General features: G+C 34.5%; 1 protein-coding gene and 2 pseudogenes across 2 annotated transcripts in view; all 3 read left to right on the top strand.

The window, feature by feature from the left end:
* The window catches only part of LOC133688587 (uncharacterized protein At1g32220, chloroplastic-like), a 58513-nt gene extending 40696 nt beyond the window's left edge, over positions 1–17817 (top strand). Inside the window, exon 10 of one of the 2 annotated variants that reach the window (XM_062108120.1) lies at positions 17431–17817. In XM_062108120.1, coding sequence (XP_061964104.1) covers positions 17431–17439 — 9 coding nt within the window. In that variant the 3' untranslated portion in view covers positions 17440–17817. Of the gene's footprint in view, positions 1–2939; positions 3150–17430 lie in introns of those variants that run through there. The other variant, XM_062108115.1, reaches the window with a different exon arrangement.
* On the top strand, positions 6070–11421 carry LOC133690239 (glutamate receptor 2.8-like; annotated as a pseudogene).
* A 1416-nt stretch (positions 17818–19233) lies between the features above and the next one.
* On the top strand, positions 19234–24584 carry LOC133689168 (glutamate receptor 2.8-like; annotated as a pseudogene).
* The last annotated feature ends 75 nt before the right edge of the window (positions 24585–24659 follow it).

Raw genomic sequence — 24659 nt, 5'->3', positions numbered from 1 at the left:
CCAATCGGACTTCGGATGGCTCAGATCTTAACAATCAAAGTTTTGGATCAACGGACGGTGCAGATGAAGCCACGTGTCAGGCCAGAATAGTGTCTGCGAAGCACTAGATCAAAACTCACTTTGATGACGTGTCCAGATGACGTGGCATCCACGTAGGCCAACCGAGACCCACTTTTGCTGACGTGGCAGTTTCTGTCGTGGCTGCTGACTGGTCGGATGACGTGGCAGTTGACTGTACGGTATTGCTGGCGTGTCAGGTGACTGTACGGTATTGCTGGCGTGGATGATGACGTGGCGGGTCAACCCGGTTCAGATGCAGGCATCCGGGCAGAGACGACGCGTGGAGAGCGTGCTGCGCGTGGGCGCGTGTAGGCAGTGGCTTCGTCGGCGCGTGCGGGCATGCAGGACGTCGGTTCTTCATCGGGTTTTCACCAGTGAATTCGTCTTCCCTTGCTCTACACGATGGTATGTTCAAAAACACATTTTGGGAACTTTGATTTTTGAGTTTGGATCAAACACCGTCCTTTTTAAGAACAAGCTCTGATACCAGTTGTTGGGTCATTCAAGCAAGCAAAACACCTCAAATTTACGTGGTTCGGCAACTTGCCTACTCCACGGAGCTACTGGTTTGTATTAATCAAACTTAGAAACAATACAAACAACAAAACAAGGAGGAGGAGAAAATTCTTCTCTACTCAACTCAACTCTCCCTAGCTCTCTCTCTCTGTTTCTCTCTTGTTCTCTATCTGTTCTCACTTCTCTCCGTCTCTCTCTCAGCATCTCTATTTATAGTTGAGACACTCTTCTTTAGTCAAATATGGCAGCCACCATTTTCAATGGTAGGCAACCTACCATGCCTAACTTTGCAGCCATGTTTGACAGCAGTCATGCTTGACATGGCTGCCACCACCACCAGTTTGTGTCCACACTTAACACCTCCCCCTCTGTGTTCCTTTTTTTCATCTCTGTTCGAGCTATCCCTGTTTTTCTTTTCTCTGGTTTGTGTTTTTGTCTCTCTCTCTCTCGGTTTTTTTGTTCTCCCCTTTTTCCCCCCCTTCTCTCCCCTGCGCGAGGTTGCCTTTGCCCAACTTTTATAATGCTAGAGACAACCCCGGTGGTGGTAACGATCGGCCTCCTAAATGCTCTATAACCGACTCCTTCAATGAAGAAACGTACGCGTTAGCTGCCAACGGAAGAAATGAAGGAAGAAGACAGTGAACAGTCGTCTAAGAAACGACTCCATTTTCCATCAACCGCTAATTTCAATTTGGTCCTTGAAGTTTTGAAATTTTTGTAATTAAACCCTTAGTTAAATTGTAATTGGACCCCTGCATTTCAATGCCTTTTACAAACTAGTCCTTGGACTTTAATCTGCTGCAATTTGGACCCCAATTAAACCTCAAACTTTGATATTTCTTCAATTAAGTCCTTGATTCCATTAATTAAATTAATTCCAGATTCAATTAAGTCTAAAAACTTGTCAATTCTCTAATTAAACCCTTGATTTGATTAATTAAACTAGTCAAGAGTTTAATTAATCTCTAAACTTTCAATCATGTTGCCTTTAACCCAAATTCATTTTTTATTTCATTTTTTTATTTGTTTTTTTATTTTTTTCATTATCATTTTTTAGTAAATAATAATAGTAATTAAAATAAAAAGAGTCAAAAATTGTGTTATAACACTTGCTACAAGGTTATTACAAGGGAAAGGTACTAATTTTCATTGTTGCTAATTTCAAGTGTTGTATCTAGAATCATGCCATGTTAATGCTGATGGCATGGCACGACATATCTTCATCTTCATTTTTCTTGAAACAAGGAATTTTTTTAAAGCTTCATAAAAACCAGTTTGTATTATACGTAGATACAATTTGATTTTTATAATACATTGTTTGATATGAAATAGTTATATCACAAGAAGAATCAAAACTTTCAAGTGTGCTTTGATATTTACTTTTCCCTTTTCTTATCATTCTTACCTCATGTAAATTTTTTACTTATGTTTTGTTTGAATTAGAAGGCTATTGAAAAAGAGTTGTTGACCAAGTTTGCATATAAAGGTAATTTTTTTTCCATTATTGTAATTTGTACCTTTTATAAATCTGTCATTAGTTCTACTCTTCTTAGCAACTAAAATCTGAGAAGGTTGTCCTAAAACTTTTGAATTTGAAAAACTGTAAAATTTCCTTCATGTAAAGTGCTATTATGATATATTGGTTTCATCCTTTATATCTTAGTACTCTTGTCATTGCATTTAATCGTCAAAATCTTGCAGTTTAGAATGCTAGTGTATGTATTGGTTAGTATCATGGATAAATGTGTCTTTTTGTAGCTGACAGCATATTGCTATCTTATACTATGGATTATAGTAGTCGTAAATCTTGCAGGTTCTTCGGCCTGGGTTTATTTATGGAACTCGCAATGTTGGAAGTGTGAAGCTACCTCTAGGTGTAATCGGTTCTCCGTTGCAGATGGTAAGTTCTTGTGCTTCCTTGTATATTTATCTAGATTACTAGATTATATATCCCAAACAACACTTGAATGACGTACATCTAAGCCTGAAGCTTTTGACAGATTTAGGTTAGCCAATCAAAGCCATTGCCTCTGCAATCCCCCCCCTCGTGATGACTTCTCAATTTCTCAATATTTGTGGTCCTCATCTATGCACCTTGCAATTCATTCATAGTTTTAGTCCTTCAGCGCTTGAGCAGTATAGTTTAACTCTCCATTGGGATAAATGGAGATCACAACTTGTCTTTTAGGAGAATGCTATGATTTTGCTCATCAGAAATCAAGTTTTGAGGAGTGTTCTGTTGCCATGTCATCATTTACATGGGAGAAATGCTTGAAATGCAACGAGGATGATTCACTCATATCATATTTTAATCCTGTGATTTGGAGGTTCATTGGAATTTATTAATGGCAATCCCACTGCAGGTTCTCCAACATGCAAAACCACTTAAACAGCTTCCCCTCGTTGGACCCTTGTTCACTCCCCCTGTCAATGTTACTGTCGTGGTGAAAGTTGCAGTAAGGGCAGCAACTGATCCAGTTTTCCCTCCCGGCATCGTGTATGTTTATGGAATACGGCGTTATACCCAGCAGCAAAGAGCAACATAGATTTGTTGATATCGAGAGTTCATTTGTTTTGTTGATATCGAGAGTTCATTTGTTTTCTTCACCAATATAGAGTTCATCATCAATATCAAGATTTCATCTGTTTTCTTCTTCTCTGTAAGCTCTCAAAATGTTAGCTGTTGAAGTTGGACTCGCAGCATTTTGTGAACTAGAGACTCCCAAAAAGGTTCCATTAACATATCTGATGAAATAAAAGTACATGACAAGAACCACCTCATACCGTGTATGTCTCATGATCAAAAGAGTTTATGTAGGTCTCATAATAAAAATCCTTAAAGCTAAATTATTTTTTGAAGAATCTCTTTTTTGAAGATATAAATATAAATTTACAAAATCTCAAATAAATCCTCATATGTACAGATTATATATTTATACAATAAATTTCTAAGCGAAAAAGCTATAAAACAAGTAAATTTCCAAATAAAATACATATACTAAAAAAATATACAATAAAATTAACATTAAAAAATTGAATTAAAAAATTGATAGTTTTCTTATTTGAAGTGGAGAATTCTCAATAAAATTTGAATTAGAATAGAGATGTTGACAAACTAAGTGTTGGGGTGGTCAGATTTGTAGTGGGAGGTTGATTTATAATAAAAATTAAAGGGGTGTATTGTTTGTTGCAGAGAAAAATGGAGGAGAAAGAAGAAAAAAATGAGGGAGAAGAAGAGGTGGGTTGCTCATCAGATCATAAATTAAAAATTACAGACGGATTTATTGACGACATTGATCGATTGAATTTAATTTCCCATCTATAATTCTATATATTAAAATAACACATCATTGTACTTTTTGATTTTTTTTAAAAACTTCTTTTCTCACTGTAATTTATTTTTGTCTATGTTTATCGATGAATAATACTATTAATAAAATTTACCGCAATCTACTGATAAAAAAATTATGTCGGTGTTTCCGTTTGTGTTTACCAGTTTTCTAGTTGAGAAAGAAATAACAATTTGTAATGATCTTAATTGCAACTCTACATTATATGCATATGTATATTGATCTAGTTCCTGCTTTCGGGTAAATTTTGAATAGAAAATTGATAATTTTATTAGGGTGTAAGTAGGATTAAACTGAGTTGCATTATTAAAATGGAAGGCTACAATATTTTGGACTCTTCTAACCTTCATTTATAGTTGCTAGTTCAAGGTGTTTTCCCATAAGTTTATGGCACTTCTGTGGTGGATGGTGATTAGCCATTTTAGGTACTTTGGTTCTATTTCTTTCGAGGATCGAGACTTTCAGAATCTCAAGAAATAAAAAACTAAAATAATGGCTTATCTCTGACAACATGCAGTTAATATATAAATTTCCTTTGTAACAGTCAATAGACGGGACTGATTTCTTAATCGTTGAACACTACAACTGGAATTGATGGACTCAATCCAAGCTGACTTTCTGCATCACGCGTTAGGTAGACAAGCAAGCAATATAGAATTTAAAATCCAAGTTGATATTTTTATACATTTTCCTTTCTGCAGCTATTAATTTATCCTCCTAGTAATCACAATAAAATGGAAGAAAATAATCCTCTTGTGATTGGCATACATCATGAAAACAAATCAAACCCTTGATTAAAATTGAAAGAATGATTTAGAAAACAGTTTTATATTTATACACACACCCCCACCATCATTTGAATTCTTTTCTTAAATGATCTATTTGAAAGTAATATTGTGGTTATTTTTTAAAATATTTTTTATTTATAAATATATTAAAATAATAATTTTTTATTTTTAAAAAATTATTTTTAATATCAGCGTATCAAAATAATCTTGAAATACTAAAAAAATATTAATTTAAATTAAATAAAAAATAATTTTTTTTAATTTTTTAAAAAAACTTTTTAAACATAAAAATAAATAGATTTGAAACTTGTTGGGTTAATCGTAATTTTTAAACTGCCAGGGTTCACCAAAGCAAAGGACAAGTTAGGGGCAAGAGGGTCGATCTCAAAACAAAATTAAGAAGAAAAAAGAATTAAAATGATGATGTTTTGACTTTTAAAAAAAAAATTAAAGTTTTTTGTTTTTTGTAAAACACGGTTGAATTACTCGAGACAACGATGTGTCTGGAAAACAAAATCTTGTGACATATAACAAAGGATGCTTCCTCGAAGGAAGCCACAACTAAAATAAATGATTGGCATATTCGAACCTTGTCCTACAATATTAGACAATTACGCATGCACTGTTTAATGACTGCCTGCCAAGAAAAATATTAAAAAGAAACTGACAGGTGATCTTCAATTATTTTGGGTCTAAGACTTGACTTTAGGTTAACTGATTTATTCTTATTAAACTCGAACTCGGGAAGATAGATGATGTCGGAACGAAGCCCTTTGCCACCAACCCCTCAAAAGCTTAGGGATCTAAGCTTGAATATTCAATAACTAATCACAAATACTTTGATTTAGTCAAAGGTAAACGATGGTGAATTCCGACAGATTTGAGGGCAACTAATTTGTCATATGTTAATTAAATATTCAATAACTAATCACAACTATTTTGTTTTTTTTATGATAAAGGTATTTTAAATTAGTTTATACATTAATTGAAATTAAATCTTTTTTTAACAATATTAAAAATACATATCTCACATTTACTTGATATATATATTCAGAAGAATTTAGCTAATTCCTCTTAATACCTTCTATTTGAAAGAATTCAATAAATTCTTCTTCAATGTAAATGCAAATTGCTATCGTAAAATTGTAGCCCCTGCAGGACCGACGTCCATATAACCATCTCAAATTTATTAATATGATTTGATTGAAACAATCAAATAATGCAATTTCCTAGTAATTACAATCACTAATCTTCTCCTCGAGAACTGGTCCAAGCTCTTCTCCTTCAAGGCTTTAGTTTCACCTTATAAATAACACTTTCTTCCTTCCAAGCTTAAACCAAGAAAAGTAGCTAGAATCAGGTCAACCATAGGTGGACAACAAGATGATCATGAAAGAATACTCTTTAAATCCTGTTCTATCTTTCTTTCTCTTCCTTTCTTTGATGATTTTGTTCTTAGAAATGGGGGTGGCCCAGAACACAACATCTACAATCCCAGTGAATGTAGGAGTGGTTCTTGACTTGGCTTCTTTGGATGCCAATATTGCTTTGAGCTGCATCAACATGGCCCTTTCAGACTTCTATGCCTCCCATGGTGACTACAAAACTAGACTGGTCCTCAACACCAGGGACTCGAAGAAAGATGTTATTGGTGCAGCTGCTGCAGGTTCCCTCTCTGTCCCTTCTCTTGATTATCATCTCTTTTCTCCAATTATGAATCATTGCTCACCATTTCTTACTGCTAATTATTAACCTCCTCATGCAACATTTTAACAGTGGAGATTTTTACATTCTGTATTAATTATCTTTCAAGCTAGGGTATTCTCAGAAAAACCTGCACGGATCTAGACAAACTCTCTTTCTGATCGTGTCTACGTAAGCCATTCACACTCGAACCGGTTTATATAACCATTCTAGTAACTCATTCAGTAACTTAAACTTTTAGATGATTATTTGATATTTACTAGGAATTTCTTCCTCAACCTTTCATTGTATTGAACCCAAAATGACAACGTCTTGGGAAGCTTAATTATCGGCAATCAACACCTTAATTAAGACCAAGAAGGACACGTTTTATCTAAGCCTTACTGTGATAATGAAGGGCTAGCTGGTTTCACTTTCTGCTAGCAACGATAAGGGGGGTCAAAACACACAAAAGTCTTCATAAATTGTGGCCATCTTACTCTCCAAACCCCACCCCCCCCCTCCCGGGGATATATACATAAAAAATTTAATGAGTAAAAAAAATACAGATATTAACTTTAAATTTATAATCTTATTATTTAAAAATTAGTATATAATGATTGTCTTCACAAAAGATTTATAAAATATTTAAATTATAGAAAAACTTACATTTACTAGAAAACAACTTAAAATTAAAAAACATTAAGAAAATTTTTTTAAAAAATCCTTCAAAAAAAATCATAGAAAAATAACAAAATTGATCCAAACAACAATTTTCAGGTCTAATTCTTGAAGACCCAACAACCCAATCAATGATGTAGTTATCTTATTTCTAAGATATGAGAAAAATTTAAACTCAATTTAATAGTTAAATTCTTAGTTTTATCATGCTAACATAGTTAGACGGGATCAAAAAATTTTAAGCCTAAATATATCCCACCACTCCATAAAAACATTTTATAGATAATTCACATAGTTTACGTGATCATATCCTTACCTAAATGTTCATAACTTTCACTTTCTATAAGCTCACATCATTATGTGTATGTCATAAGTAGCTTATCAGTGGTTCATGCCAATTCACTTTTGGATTATTAATAATTTAGAATTGAACTCATTGAATAATTTGTTTAACTTGTCACTGTCTTATCAGCCACACCTTTTTATATGTAATTAACAGCATGAGATGTACTTCTTAAAATAAAATATGAACATGATAAGTTTGGCACTGCCTATTTTAATTGTTTAGGACGGCTACGCCGATCATTGCATTATACTTGAATAATCATTCAATTATGATAATCATGTGGTTACCATGTCAATCTATAAATTATTTTTGTTGATATAGAAGCACTAGTTCTTGCAATATACATGTACACTCACCAGTTAATTAGCTTAGTTTTCCCTCAAGTTAAAACAAAAGTTCATGCTCTGCTTAAAAAGTTTGGATTGATAGTGAAAGAAATACAGAGCATGGATTGCTAGACAAAAGCATGTTAATATTCTGCTGTCATGCCGTTTCTTAATTTATAAGGTAGTGTTTAGTTACTGTTGCGAAACAGAAAAGACAAGAAAGTAAAGATAAAAAGAACATTTTTTCTTATTTTTTTTAAATAATAAAAATTCACTATAAAATTGTTCAAAAGACATTTATTTCATGCACAAGTCCCTTCAGTATTAGAGCATTAACCAAATCCAACATAAGGTGTAGAGCAATTAAAAGAGAGGAGCTCACAGATCATAAAACGTGACTGCAGAATGATCATCCTACAAGAAACTGTGATCCTTTGCTTGATCGTTCTCTGCTGCAGAAGTCTTTAATTTTTCTGTTCTCCTTTTGAAATGCAGCCCTGGACTTGATAAAAAATGTGGAAGTGCAAGCAATCTTAGGCCCAAAAACATCAATGCAAGCCAATTTTGTTATTAATCTTGGAGAAAAAGCTCAGGTGCCAATTATATCTTTTTCTGCAACAAGTCCTTCTCTTACTTCCATCAGGAGTTCATATTTCTTGCGAGCAACACAAAATGATTCAGCTCAAGTGAATGCCATAAGTGCTATAGTTCAAGCCTTTGGATGGAGAGAAGCGGTGCCCATCTACATTGACAACGAATATGGAGAGGGAATCATACCTTATTTAACTGATGCTCTGCAAGAAGTTGACGCTCGTGTGCCCTACCGGAGTGTCATTTCTCCATCGGCTACTGATGATCAAATTGTTGAGGAGCTTTATAAGTTGATGACAATGCAAACTAGAGTTTTCATTGTGCATATGTATCCCTCTCTAGGCACTCGGCTTTTCACCAAAGCAAAAGAGATTGGAATGATGAGTGAAGGCTATGTTTGGATCATGACTGACGGTCTGAGTGTTGATTTCTTGAGTTCACCAAATCATTCTGTCACCGATACTATCCAAGGAGTATTGGGTATTAAACCTTACGTTCCAAGAACAAAACAGCTTGACTATTTTCGAGCTCGGTGCAAAAAGAAATTCCTACGAGATAATCCAAATAAAATTGATGCTGAGTTGAACATTTATGGACTACTGGCCTATGATGCGACTACAGCATTGGCCTTGGCAGTTGAGAAAGCCGGCACTACAAATTTTGGCTTCCAAAAGGCAAATGTCTAGCAACTCATCAACAGATCTTGCAACTCTTGGCATCTCTTTAAATGGTCCCAACATTCTTCAAGCTTTATCGACCAAGGCTTTACAGGAGATTACCTTCTTGTTGATGGGCAGTTGCAATCACCAGTTTTTCAGATAGTTAATGTGAACGGAAATGGAGGAAGAGGGATTGGATTTTGGACGCCAACAGAAGGACTTGTGAAAACACTGAATCCGAGAATAAATAAACGTATGAATTCAACTTCTACTTCCAGAGTTTCAACTGTAATTTTTCCTGGGGATACAAGTGCGGTTCCTAAGGGTTGGGAGATTCCCACAAACGAGAAGAAGATGAAAATAGGAGTGCCTGTGAAGTATGGCTTCAGTGAGTTTGTAGCAGTAACAAAAGATCCTGGTTCCAACACCACAACATTCACCGGATTCTGCATAGATGTTTTTGATGCTGTAGTCAAAGCACTGCCTTATGCTTTGCCTTATGAGTACATCCCCTTTGCCAAGCCTGATGGCGAACCTGCTGGAACCTACAACGATCCGGTCTATCAAGTGTACTTGAAGGTAAGACTTGCTCTTTCCTTTTCTGTTCTTGTAACTATATCACATGGAATATCATTCAGATTGATGTATTTTTGTTTATTGCCAACAGAATTATGATGCCGTGGTTGGAGACGTAACTATTGTCTACAACAGGTCCTTGTACATCGACTATACCTTGCCTTTCACAGAAAGTGGTGTCTCCATGATTGTTCCGATTGCAGACAACAACAGCAAAAACGCATGGGTCTTCATGAAACCTTTTACACGGGACCTTTGGGTGACCAGTTTTTTGTTCTTTGTTTTCATTGGATTTGCGGTCTGGGTTCTTGAGCACAGAATAAATGATGATTTTCGAGGGTCAGCTTCAGATCAAGCTGGCACTAGTTTCTGGTTTTCCTTCTCAACTATGGTTTTTGCACAACGTAATCTCCCTTCCCTTGTGAATTCTTCTTCTACTGTTGTAGTAGCACTCCATATATATAAAAACCAAATTGACTTTATGTTTATATTTACAGGGGAGAGAATGGTTAGCAACTTGTCTAGGGCGGTAATAATCATCTGGTGTTTTGTTGTGTTGATCCTCACGCAGAGTTACACCGCCAGTTTAACAAGCCTCCTTACCGTCGAGCAGCTGCAGCCTACAGTTACTGATGTGCGTGAGCTCGTTAAAAAAGGGGAGTATGTGGGCTACCAGGAGGGGCTTTTGTTCTAGGACTCTTGTTAGACTTGGGGTTCGACAAGTCCAAGCTCATGGCTTATAGTTCTGCAGAAGAATGCCACCATCTTTTCTCCAAAGGAAGTGGAAATGGTGGTATTGCTGCTGCTTTCGACGAACTGGCTTTTTTAAAGCTCATTCTGTCAGGATATTGCTCCAAATATACCATGATTGATCCTAAATTTAAAACCGGCGGTTTTGGCTTTGTAAGCTCACTTTCCTATCTTGTTATTTACATTTACTCGGTGGCTAATAAGTGCATAGTTTCTCATGTATCCTTTCTTTTTTTTAACTGCAGGTCTTCCCTAAAGGTTCTCCTCTAGTTCCTGATATATCTAGGGCAATTTTAAATGTAACCGAGGGCGATGAAATGAAGCAAATAGAGGGTGCATGGTTTGGCAAAAAAAGCACTTGTCCAGAATCCAGCTCCTCAATTTCATCTAATAGCCTTAGTCTCAAGAGTTTCTGGGGGTTATTTTTACTTGCAGGACTAGCTGCATTGTTAGCTCTCATTATCTTCATAGTCATGTTTGTTTACCGAGAAAGAAACGTCTTGAGGTCCTATGATTCCACAGCTTCAATATGGAGTAGAATTGAAAACTTCTTTAGAATTTTCATTCAAAGGGACTCCACATCCAGTACTTTCACACAAAGTGATCCGAATGATAGAAATAGCATCAGTCTGCCTCCTATGCGCGCGCCAAGCCCATCAGCCGATTCAGTTGACACGGAATATCCTGGCAATCTATCTTCTGCAAGCTATGATTGTAGTCCAAATAGGGAAGTACCTCAAGAGGTACTAATAGATACCGTGTTGAAATTCAATATGAACTAACTTAGTTTAATAGAATTTAAAGTTTATAAAAGTTTTAATATTAGTTAAAAGAAAAATTAATCCTGGCTAGTTAATAAAGAAATTTTTAATGAAGACAGATTTGTAAAAAACTAGTTTATTATAATTCTTATTTAATTAAAATGTTAGATTCCTTATTAGATTAGAATTTTTTTTAAATAGTTTTTTTCCTTAATTGGCTAGGACTTGAGATCTATGAATAAACTTGTAATTTTAAACATTATATACATAAGTTGAGAGAGATATAGAAAGGAGCTAGAAATATATATCTTTTGAGAAAACTTTTAATAAAATATCATTTATTTTATCTTATTGTTCTTTAATTTTATTTTTATGTTTGTTATTATAAATTAGCTATCATACTCTACATCCTTCTTTTCAAATCCTTCTTTTCCAATATATCGATCAACTTGCTAACAGAAATCATTAGAGACTGACAGCTTTGGAAATAGACCATGAAAATAATTGACTAAGAGAATTTGAAGGTAATGATTTTTCTTGTTTTATTACAAGCTATAATTTTTTTTTTTGAGTTGTGTTACTGTATTACTGAGGAGCATCTGGCATTACCTTCTGTACCTTTATAATTGTGATAAACTTCTTGCCTTTTCTTACTAGTCGTAACTAAAGTTATCAATTCTGTTTTGATAAATGTTTTATTTTTCAATTAAAATTAAATGTTTTAATTTTAGAGTGTCGTTCTAAGGGTTATACTTTCATATATATATAAAAACATAATTCAAATTTAAAATAAATTAATTATAAATTATACAATACAAACACAATGCCAAATAAATATAATTTTAAAATTTAAAATATTTCTAAATAGTCAAGATTAAATAGATCTTTAACTTAAAGTAAAATATCAAAATATTATGAAAATAAAATGTTTTAACACAAATATTTTAAATATAAAGTTAGGTCAATGTTATTAAGGCTAATGAAATTTAAAGCATCCCTTGTTTTGCTCAAATTTCTACAAAGTATAAACATAAAAAAAATAACATGAATATAAACCATATATATTGGTGATAAATCTAATTTTAAAAAATTAATATCATTGTTAATGAAAATAGTAATGATAATTTTCAATATTATTATTAATATCATTGTTATTAAAAATAGTAATGAAAAAGAGCTTTTTATAATTGGGTGATTTAATTAATTAAATTGAATAAGGTTCAATTTGATTCAATAGTTTTTCAAGAGTGGAACGGGACATGTGGAATGAAACCGGAACATTCTAGGCAGAATTTAGCTGAAAAATCTAGAACAGACCGAGATTTAAAATAAGATGAAATTTGTTCCGTTTTGTTTTGTTTTTTGAATTGGTATGGAATGTTTCGGCCATTCCGGACGAAACGGAACGAAATTAACAACCTTGGTCCTAACTTAATAAGAACCTAGAGATTTGCATAGTGTTGAAGACTGCTTCAGGAATCCGTGAGTCCTGTTTTATCTATTCTATTATCATCAAATCCTGTTAGTTAAGATATTATTTGCTGATTTGATGCTTTATTAGAGAATTTTGGTTGATTGTTCTTCCTATAAATGTAATGAAGTGTTAATGAATAAAATAGAAACTCAAGTCTGTACAACAATAGCAGACTATTATCATAAAATTCTCTCGTGTTTTCTTTTCTTTTCTTCCTTTTAAAATCATTAATTGATATCACACCAATTTGTATTAGGGGACCTGCAATGAAAGAAAGGAAAACCAAAGCTTATCAGATAACCCAACCCTATTATACTAGGTTCTAGGTGTCAGCTTTAAATCATAAAGAGCTTTCTTCAGCAAATAAACTCTATTTTTTTCTCCCTAAACCACAAATCTAGCTGGTTGTTCAACATAAATCTAGAAGAGAAAAATAAAATAATCAAAATCTATTTTTTTCTCCCTAAACCACAAATCTAGCTGGTTGTTCAACATCAATCTAGAAAGAAAAATAAAAAAAGCAAAAGCAAAAGCAAAAGCAAAAGCATGCTTGTTTGTTGTTGTTTCAACAACCATTTTCACAAGAATCATGTCTCTCATATCAGCAAAGGATGTTTGAGACTATCTGAAGGAAGAATATGTAAGAGATGAAAGGATACATGATATGCAAATACTGAATTTAATAAGAGAATTTGAGCTACAAAGAATGAAAGAATTTGAGACTATCAAAGAGCACTCAAATAAATTACTTGTTATTGTTAACAAGGTTAAATTACTTGGTACTACATCCACATACTCTAGAATTGTTGAGAAAATACTGGTTACAGTTCCTGAAAGATATGAAGAATCAATCACAACTTTGGAGAACATAAAATATTTATCCAAAATTATAGTGATAGAACTTTTGAATGCCCTGTAAGCTCAAGAACAACGAAGGCTTATGACGCAAGATCGTTTTGTAAAAGGAGCTCTACCAACCAAGCATCAAGATTATGAAAAGGATTAGAAGAAATTCTTCAAGAAAAATCAGGCTTCAAGCAGTAAAATTAATGCTAATCAGTTTCAAAATAAGGAAAAATCTTTGAAAAAAGGTTATCCACCATGTCAATAATGTGGCAAGACAGATCATCCACATTCAAGTGCTGGAAAAGACCAGATGCAAAATAAGGAAAAATCTTTGAAAAAGGGCTATCCACCATGTCAAGAATATGGCAAGATAGATCATCCACATTTGGAAAAGACCAGATGCAAGGTGCAACAAGTGCAATCAACTTAGGCATGAAGTTGTCATTTCCAAAACCAAACCTCTAAAACAGGGGGCAAATGCTCAAGTTGTTGACCAAGGTGATGAAGATCAAATGTTTATGGTTACTTGTTTTTTCAACTAGAGACTCCTCAGATCATTAGCTCATTAACAGTGCTTGCACAAATTACATGACTTTGATAAGAGTCTTTTCAGTACATTGCAACCTACAAGAATTTCTTATCATTCTTACCTTATGTAAATTTTTTAATTGTGGTTTGTTTGAAGTAGAAGGCTGCTGAAACAGATTTGTTGTGATGTTTTGAAATAAAATGAGTAGGAAAAGGCAATAAAGCCCTTGAAGGCTTAAAAATGGATATAAATGAATAAGGAGTATTGTAGTAATTGAACAAAGAGTTGATAAATATAAATATAAAAAAATAAGAAGAAGAGAGGTGTGTTCTAAGAGTGAAAAACTAACGGGAAAAGAGAAGAAAAGGGGAAGAAGAAGAAAGAAAAGAAGGAAAGATAAGGGAAGGAGAAGAGAGTTGGAGAAAATAAGTTTAAAGGTAAGATTATGTATAAATGTGTGTTCTTTAAGCTTTAAATTTCTGTTTTGATAAATGTTAGGGTTTTGAAGATTGTGTTCTGGGTTTATTGATGAATTGATTTGAATGTTATGTGTTGATTGTTATGGGTAATGAGTTGTTTAGTTGATTTTGGAAGATTTTAGGTAAAGATGATAATTTTGAGTTATGATTTGTGTAAATGGTGAATTTTGAGTTAGAAATCAGGAGATAATAGTAGGTTTTCTATGTAAATTCTGGGTTTGAAGTTGAAGATGATGAAATTTTACTTTGGTCCCTTAATTTGTGAAAATTACAGTTTGGTCCCTCACTTTGGAAAAATTATAGATTGGTCCCTGAAACATAATTTGAGATTCTGGACAGAATTAAAGATGAATTATGGGTAGAATTCCAGTATATTTATGAATTTATAACACTTTCAATTTGGTCCTCCCATTTCACAAAAATTACAATTTGACCCTAAAAATTTGGAAACATTCCAGAATGGTCCCTAGAGCATGATTAGAGATTCTGGACAGAAATGAGGATGAATTATGGGCAGAACTCCAGTATAGTTATGAATTTATAACACTTTCAATTTGGTCCTCCCATTTGACAAAAATTACAATTTGACCCTAAAAATTTGAAAAAAATCCAGAATGGTCCCTGGAGCATAATTAGAAATTCTGGAAAAAAATGAGGATGAATTATGGGCAAAATTATAGTATATTCATGAATTTATGGTCCCTAAAGCATAATTAGAGATTCTGGACAGAAATGAGGATGAATTATGGGCAAAATTATAGTATAGTCATGAATTTATGATATTTTTAGTTTGGTCTTTCAATTTGATAAAAGTTACAATTTGACCCTTAAAAATATGATAAATTCCAGATTGGTCCCTAGCTGTAATATTAGCTTTTGTAGATTAGTTTGATGAATAAATGAGGGTTATTTAATGAATTATTATCAATTTTATTATTTGTTTTATTATGGATTAGATTTCGGAAAAACTGTTTAATTTTGGGGTTTTAGGAAAAATTACTAGTTTAGTTTAAAAACATATAGGGTTATGGAATAAACCTTTAGTTAAGTGTATTAAATAGGTTGTATGTTCTTTCGAGTTATTTTTGAATATGCCTCCTTTTTATTCAGATAATCTTGATATTCTACCGGCGGAACATTAGTAAGATTTACTTCGGTATCTACTTCCAAGTTCTGTTTTCTTTCGAGTCAAGTGAGTGGATAATTTTCCATACGCATGAGAAATATTAAAAATATTTGATTTGTTAATATGAATTGGATCATGCTTTTTGATAATATATATGTTGATTATTATTCTTGATAAGATAAAGCATGATCAAATGTTGAATCTGAATTCTTGATATGAACCAATATGTATTTTGAATTGACTTCTGAATTGACAGCTCCTCATTTGATTGATGTCATGAGCTGTGCCTTGAGATATGAATATGTCTGTTTGATTATGATTATGAACCTATGGTATGCTAGTCAGAATACCCATGCTAACAGGGTAGTGTTAGTCTTTGTGCACATCGTATCTGAACCCTAGTTGGTCGAGGGAGTCATCAACCTGTGTGGACTGATCATCCCACAGTACGGAGCCTCATGCTTATGTATTTTGACTTTCTGACGAGCTTTACCTTATGATATTCTTGTTATGGTCTATTTGAGAAACCTTCCTATAAGAACCTAGAGCCATAATTGTATATATATTCTCATTGTTGTATTACCTCGTGTGTGTATATTGAACGTTATCTACTCACTGAGTTGTTGAACTCACCCTCTCATTATTTATCTTTTCAGGCTTATAGCTTGTTAGCAGGTTACTTTTGTTGAACCTTCAGAACCTGCTCTTTTGTTGAAATTAGTACTTTTTTTTTATGTCTAGTTAGTACTCCATAACTATGAATTTGTATTAACTCTTGTATTAAGACAATCGAATTATATTATGAAGTTAATTTTGTTATTAATGATGCGTTGAAATCTGATTGAGTTGTTTAAAGGATAAGTTTGTATGTAAGTTTGGGTTCGCATAGGTATGGAATCTTGAAGGGGAATCTTGCCTATGTGCCGGTCATGAATCCGGGATTCGGGTCGTGACAGTTGTTGACCAAGTTTGCATATGGAGGTAATTTTTTTCTTTCCATTATTGTAATTTGTACCTTTTATATATCTGTCATTCGTTTTACTCTTCTTAGCAACTAAAATATGAGAAAGCTGTCCTAAAACTTTTGAATTTGGAAAACTGTAAAATTTCCTTAATGTAAAATGCTATTATCATATATTAGTTTCGTCCTTTATATCTTAGTACTCTTTTCATTGCATTTAATCATCAAAATCTTGCAGTTTAGAGTGCTAGTGTATGTATTGGTTAGTATCGTGGATAAATGTGTTTTTTTGTAGTTGACAGTGTATTGTTATCTTATATTATGGATTATAGTAACCGTAAATCTGATGAAAAATATATGTTTTGTTTCCTTGTTTAGGAGTGGTTCTCCGGACTGGGTTTATTTATGGAACTCGCAATTTTGGAAGTGTGAAGTTACCTCTTGGTGTAATCGATTCTTCGTTGGAGATGGTAAGTTGTGCATCCTTGTATATTTACCTAGATTACTAGGTTATCCCTAACAACACTTGAATGTCGTACATCCAAGCCTAAAGCTTTTGGCAGATTTAGGTTAGCCAATCAAAGCCATTGCCTCTGCAATCCCCCCCACCCTGTGATGACTTCTCAATTTCTCAATATTTGTGGTCCTCATCTATGCACCTTGCAATTCATTCATAGTCTTAGTCCTTCAGCGCTTGAGCAGTCTAGTTTAACTCTTTAAGGGGATAAATGGAGATTACAACTTGTCTTTTAGGAACATGCTATGATTCTGCTCACCAGAAATCAAGTTTTGAGGAGTGTTTTGTTGCCATGTCATCATTTACATGGGAGAAATGCTTGAAATGCGACGAGGAGGATTCAATCATATCATATTGTAATCTTGTAATTTGGAGGTTCATTGTAATTTATTAATTGCAATCCCACTGCAGGTTCTCTAGCATGCAAAACCACTTAAACAGCTTCCCCTCGTTGGACCCTTGTTCACTCCCCCTGTCAATGTTACTGTCGTGGTGAAAGTTGCAGTAAGGGCAGCAACTGATCCAGTTTTCCCTCCCGACGTCATGGATGTTTATGGAATACTGCATTATAGCCAGCAACAAAGAGCAACATAGATTTGTTGATATCGAGAGTTCATTTGTTTTCTTCACCAATATAGAGTTCATCATCAATATCAAGATTTCATCTGTTTTCTTCTTCTCTGTAAGTTCTCAAAATGTTAGCTGTTGGAGTTGGACTCGAAGCATTTTGTGAACTGGAGACTCACAAAAAGGTTCCATTAACATGTTTGATGAAATAAAAATACATGATAAGAACCAGCTCATACCCTGTATGTCTCCCCATCAAAAGAGTTTGTGTAGATCTCATAATAAAAATCTTTAAAGCTAAATTATTTTTTTGAAGAATTTTTTTTTTGAAGGTACAAATATAATTTTACAAATTCTTAAATAAACCTTTATATATGTAACTTATATATTCATACAACGAATTTTTATATGTAAAAGCTATAAAATAAATGAACATCCAATATATATATATATATATATATATATATATATATGTTTTGAATTACTCAGATGACGATGTCTCATGAAAACAAAATCTTGTGAAGGAAGCCGCAACTAAAATAAATGATTGGCAAATTCGAACCTAATGATTGCCTGCCAACAAAAAGCCCGGTGCTTTCTGTTAGTAAAACCTAAAAACATTAATGAAACAATATTATCTTATTGACTGATTTTTCTAGCTGAGCAATTCACGTCAAATATTTCAAATGATTTTTCTAGATGATGTCGGAACGAAGCCCTCAAGAGTTTAGGGGATCCATGCTACAAGCTTGAATATTCAATAATAATCACAAATACTTTGATTTAGTCAAGGGTAGACGATGGCGAAATAACCAATAAGACAAGGGATATTTATCGCTGACCAGAACAAGGCGAATCCGACAGATCTGAGGCAACTAATGTGTCATACGTGGCCAATACGTCCAAGTGCCTCTGTCTTACATGCAACGTGAACATGTGCCGGCGACATTGACTGTGATGCAAAGCTCTTGCCATCCTCTTCTTCCAGCTCTTAATTTGGACTGACACCTTCTTAAATAATTCTTCCAGCTCTTTCCCTAATTTTAGTACTCCCCATTTGTGTTTTGGACATCTTTTATTTATTCTTAAAAAGGGAGACATGATTTCTAAAAAGGGGAATTAGGGAAAGGAGTAATCTGCTAGGATAAAGTATTTCGTTTCAATTGTGTAACCATTTAGTAAGTACTGTTTGTTTTTGTGCTAGAACATTACGTCCAAAGTATTTTTTAATTTTTGTTTTTCTTTTGAAAAAGTGTTAAATTAATGGTTTTTAGGGGTTTTTAATATGCCAATGTTAAAAATAAAAAAAATCATTTTCATATATTTTAAATTGAAAAATATCATCTATCACAATACTAAATCCACAATTACTTCTACTTCCTTTAAGTTTATATACACATCTTATAAGACACTAGTGCACACTTTGTGTCTTTTTTTTTTGAATAAAGGTATTTTAAATTTGTGTATGCATTAATTGAAATTAAATCGTTTTTGGACAATATTAAAAATACACATCTCACATTTACTTGATATATTCATAAGAATTTAGCTAATTCCTCTTAATGTTAGCCCAATGTTTAATTTCAGAAAATCAATGTTAAATGGAACAATTTTTCTTAACCATCAATGTTAACTGTCCCCAATTTATTAATATGATTTGATTCAAACAATCAAATCATGCAATTTCCTAGTAATTACAATCACGAATCTTCTCCTCGAGAACTGGTCCCATTTCTTCTCGTTCAAGGCTTTAGTTTCACCTTATAAATAACACATTCTTCCTTCCAAGCTTAAACCAAGAAAACTAGCTAGAATCAGGTCAACCATAGGTGGACAACAAGATGATCATGAAAAAATACTCTTTAAATCCTGTTCTATCTTTCTTTTTCTTCCTTTCTTTGATGATTTTGTTCTCAGAAATGGGGGTGGCCCAGAACACAACATCTACAATCCCAGTGAATGTAGGAGTGGTTCTTGACTTGGCTTCTTTGGAGGCCAATATTGCTTTGAGCTGCATCAACATGGCCCTTTCAGACTTCTATGCCTCTCATGGTGACTACAAAACTAGACTGGTCCTCAACACCAGGGACTCAAAGAAAGATGTTATTGGTGCAGCTGCTGCAGGTTCCCTCTCTGCCCCTTCTCTTGGTTCTCATCTCTTTTCTCCAATTATGAATCATTGCTCACCATTTCTTACTGCTAATTATTAACCTCCTCATGCAACATTTTAACAGTAGAGATTTTTACATTCTGTATTAATTATCTGATGAGGTTCTCGGCCTGCAAATCTCTAGTTTGTTCATAGAAATGCGCGCAGGTCCATCGACATGATATGAGAACATATATACCGTTGCATGCTTGTTATATTTTTCTTTTCAAGCTAAGGGTATTCTCAGAAAAACCTGCACGTATCTAGACAAACTCTCTTTCTGATCGTGTTTACTTAAGCCATTCACGCTCCAACCGGTTTATATAACCATTCTAGTAACTTAAATTTTTGAATTAAGATGATTATTTGATATTTACTAGGAATTTCTTCCTCAACCTCTCATTGTACTGAACCCAAAAATGACAAAGGTGGGTCAAAACACACAAAAGTCATCATAAATTGTGGCTATCTTCCTTTCCAAATTTGCGCCCCCCCACGGTATCAAGTTAAAACAAAAGTTCATGCTCTGCTTAAAAAGTTTGGATTGATAGTGAAAGAAATGCAGAGCATGGATTGCTAGACAAAAGCATGTTAATTTTCTGCTGTCATGCCGTTTCTTAATTTATAAGGCAGTGTTTAGTTACAGTTGCGAAACAGAAAAGACAAGAAAGTAAAGATAAAAAGAACATTTTTTCTTATTTTTTTTAAATAATAAAAATTCACTATAAAATTGTTCAAAAGACATATTTATTTCATGCACAAGTCCCTTCAGTATTAGAGCATTAACCAAATCCAACATAAGGTGTAGAGCAATTAAAAGAGAGGAGCTCACAGATCATAAAACGTGACTGCAGAATGATCATCCTATAAGAAACTGTGATCCTTTGCTTGATCGTTCTCTGCTGCAGAAGTCTTTAATTTTTCTGTTCTCCTTTTGAAATGCAGCCCTGGACTTGATAAAAAATGTGGAAGTGCAAGCAATCTTAGGCCCAAAAACATCAATGCAAGCCAATTTTGTTATTAATCTTGGAGAAAAAGCTCAGGTGCCAATTATATCTTTTTCTGCAACCAGTCCTTCTCTTACTTCCATCAGGAGTTCATATTTCTTGCGAGCAACACAAAATGATTCAGCTCAAGTGAATGCCATAAGTGCTATAGTTCAAGCCTTTGGATGGAGAGAAGCGGTGCCCATCTACATTGACAATGAATATGGAGAGGGAATCATACCTTATTTAATTGATGCTCTGCAAGAAGTTGATGCTCGAGTACCCTACCGGAGTGTCATTTCTCCATCGGCCACTGATGATCAAATTGTTGAGGAGCTTTATAGGTTGATGACAATGCAAACTAGAGTTTTCATTGTGCATATGTACCCCTCTCTAGGCACTCGGCTTTTCACCAAAGCAAAAGAGATTGGAATGATGAGTGAAGGCTATGTTTGGATCATGACTGACGGTCTGAGTGTTGATTTCTTGAGTTCACCAAATCATTCTGTCACCGATACTATCCAAGGAGTATTGGGTATTAAACCTTATGTTCCAAGAACAAAAGAGTTTGAATATTTTCGAGCTCAGTGGAAAAGGAAATTCCTACGAGATAATCCAAATAAAACTGATGCTGAGTTGAACATTTATGGACTACTGGCCTATGATGCCGCTACAGCATTGGCCTTGGCAGTTGAGAAAGCCGGCACTACAAATTTTGGCTTCCAAAAGGCAAATGTTTCTAGCAACTCATCAACAGATCTTGCAACTCTTGGCATCTCTTTAAATGGTCCAAACATTGTTCAAGCTTTATCGACCACTAGTTTCAAAGGCCTTACAGGAGATTACCTTTTTGTTGATGGGCAGTTGCAATCATCCGCTTTTCAGATAGTTAATGTGAACGGAAATGGAGGAAGAGGGATTGGATTTTGGATGCCAACAGAAGGACTTGTGAAAAAAATGAATCCGAGAATAAATAAACGTATGAATTCAACTTCTACTTCCAGATTTTCAACTGTAATTTTTCCTGGGGATACAACTGCGGTTCCCAAGGGTTGGGAGATTCCCACAAACGAGAAGAAGTTGAAAATAGGAGTGCCTCTGAAGGCTGGCTTCAGTGAGTTAGTAGCTGTCACAAAAGATCCTGGTTCCAACACCACAACATTCACCGGATTCTGCGTAGATGTTTTTGATGCTGTAGTCAAAGCATTGCCTTATGCTTTGCCTTATGAGTACATCCCCTTTGCCAACTCTGAGGGCGAACCTGCTGGAACTTACAACGATCTGGCCTATCAAGTGTACTTGAAGGTAAGACTTGCTCTCTCCTTTTCTGTTCTTGTAACTATATCAGTTTGAATATCATTCACATTGAAGTATTTTTTGTTTATTGCCAACAGAATTATGATGCCGTGGTTGGAGACATAACTATTGTCTACAACAGGTCGTTGTACTCGACTATACCCTGCCTTTCACAGAAAGTGGTGTCTCCATGATTGTTCCGATTGTAGACAACAACAGCAAAAATGCTTGGGTCTTCATGAAACCTTTGACACGGGACCTTTGGGTGACTAGTTTTTTGTTCTTTGTTTTCATTGGATTTGTGGTCTGGGTTCTTGAGCACAGAATAAATGATGATTTTCGAGGGTCAGCTTCAGATCAAGCTGGCACTAGTTTCTGGTTTTCCTTCTCAACTATGGTTTTTGCACAACGTAATCTCCCTTCCCTTGTGAATTCTACTTCTACTGTTGTACTAGCACTCCATATATATAAACACCAAATTGACTTTATGTTTATATTTACAGGGGAGAGAGTGGTTAGCAACTTGTCTAGGGCGGTGATAATCATCTGGTGTTTTGTTGTGTTGATCCTCACGCAGAGTTACACCGCCAGTTTAGCAAGCCTACTTACCGTCGAGCAGCTGCAGCCTACAGTTACTGATGTGAGGGAGCTCATTAAGAAAGGGGAGTATGTGGGCTACCAGAAGGGTTCTTTTGTTCTAGGACTCTTGTTAGACTTGGGGTTCGACAAGTCCAAGCTCATGGTGTATAGTTCTGCAGAAGAATGCCACCATCTTTTCTCCAAAGGAAGTGGAAATGGTGGTATTGCCGCAGCTTTCGACGAACTGGCATTTATAAAGCTCATTCTGTCAAGATATTGCTCCAAATATACCATGATTGATCCTAAATTTAAAACCGGCGGTTTTGGCTTTGTAAGCTCACTTTCCTATCTTGTTATTTCCATTTACTCTGTGGCTAATAAGTGCATAGTTTCTCATGTATCCTTTCTTTTTGTAACTTCAGGTCTTCCCTAAAGGTTCTCCTCTAGTGGCTGATATATCGAGGGCAATTTTAAATGTGACCGAGGGAGATAAAATGAAGCAAATAGAGGGTGCATGGTTTGGCGAAAAAAGCACTTGTCCAGATTCCAGCCCCTCAATTTCATCTAATAGCCTTAGTCTCAAGAGTTTCTGGGGGTTATTTTTAATTGCAGGACTAGCTGCATTGTTAGCTCTCATTATCTTCGTAGTCATGTTTGTTTACCGAGAAAGAAACGTCTTGAGGTCCTCTGATTCCACAGCTTCAAAATGGAGTAGAATTGAAAACTTCTTTAGAATTTTCATTCAAAGGGACTCGACATCCAGTACTTTCAGACGAAGTGATCTGGAAGATAGAAATGGCATCAGTCTGCCACCTATGTGTGCGCCAAGCCCATCAGACTATTCCGTCCACACGGAATATCCTGCCAATCGATCTTCTGCAAGCTATGATTCTAGTCCAAATAGGGAAGCACCTCAAGAGGTAGTATAGATATCGATCAGCTTACCAACCGAAATCAGGAGAGACCGACAGCTTTGGAAATAGACCATGAAAATAATTGACTTTTAGGTTATTATTTGACACTTCTGACACCAGTAGTCATTAGCATTGTAAAGAAATAGAATTACTGTATTAAAAATACACGTAAGTGAGATTATTTTACTAAGATTTAAGTAGGATTAAACTGGGTTTCAGAAATTGAGTTACTTTATATTTCTTGCCTTCTGTTTTTCTCTTTGAGTTGTGTTACTGAGGAGCATCTGGCATTACCTTCTGTACCTTCATATTTGTGATAGACTTCTTGCCTTTTCTTACAAGTCCTAACTTAACAAGAACCCAGAGATTTGCCTAGTGTTGAAGACTGCTTCAGGAATCCAGGAGTCCTGTTTTTTCTATTCTATTATCATCAAATAAATATTGAGCTAGTCTATAGGAACAAATTAGTTAGTTAAGATATTATTTTCTGATTTGATGCTTTATTAGAGCATTTCGGTTGATTGTTCTTCCTGTAAATGTAATGAAGTTTTAATGAATAAAATAGCAACTCAAGTCTGTACTACAATAGCAGACTATTATCATAAAATTCTCTCCTGTTTTCTTTTCTTTTCTTCCTTTTATAATCATTAATTAATGTTAGAGCAATTTGTATTCAGGGGCATATTAACTGCAACAAAACACCTCTGCAGCAGCAGGAGGAGATAGCAGCAGCACCAACACAGGATCCTTACCCTCACCAGCAACTGCAGCAGCAGCAGGAGACAGCAACTGCAGCAGCACAGGATACTCACCCTCGTCAGCAAGCAATCTGAATTAACACCTCCAACGGCTACTATTCAGAATGGTAATTAACCATACATGGAAATCATAGCTGTGGCAGATCAAAGATAAATAATAAGGAATCAACAGCTACCTCAACCAACGGCTACTTCTCTTAAAAGGAAACTACAGCTATGGCAGACCTCTTAGAAGGAAACTACAGCTAACTCATATCAGAAACAAATCAATATATATAAATAAGGAATACTGTATTCATAGAAAGAAATATGTGATGACAAGGCAATAGTTAATTACTACTCTATAAATAGAGAACATCCTGTACAAATTTAAGACAGTGCTCACGTTTGT

This window comes from Populus nigra, chromosome 3, assembly GCF_951802175.1.
Source record: "Populus nigra chromosome 3, ddPopNigr1.1, whole genome shotgun sequence".
NCBI lineage: Eukaryota > Viridiplantae > Streptophyta > Magnoliopsida > Malpighiales > Salicaceae > Populus > Populus nigra.
The sequence above is the reverse complement of the archived record's forward strand: the minus strand, read 5'-3'. Positions and strand labels throughout refer to the sequence as shown.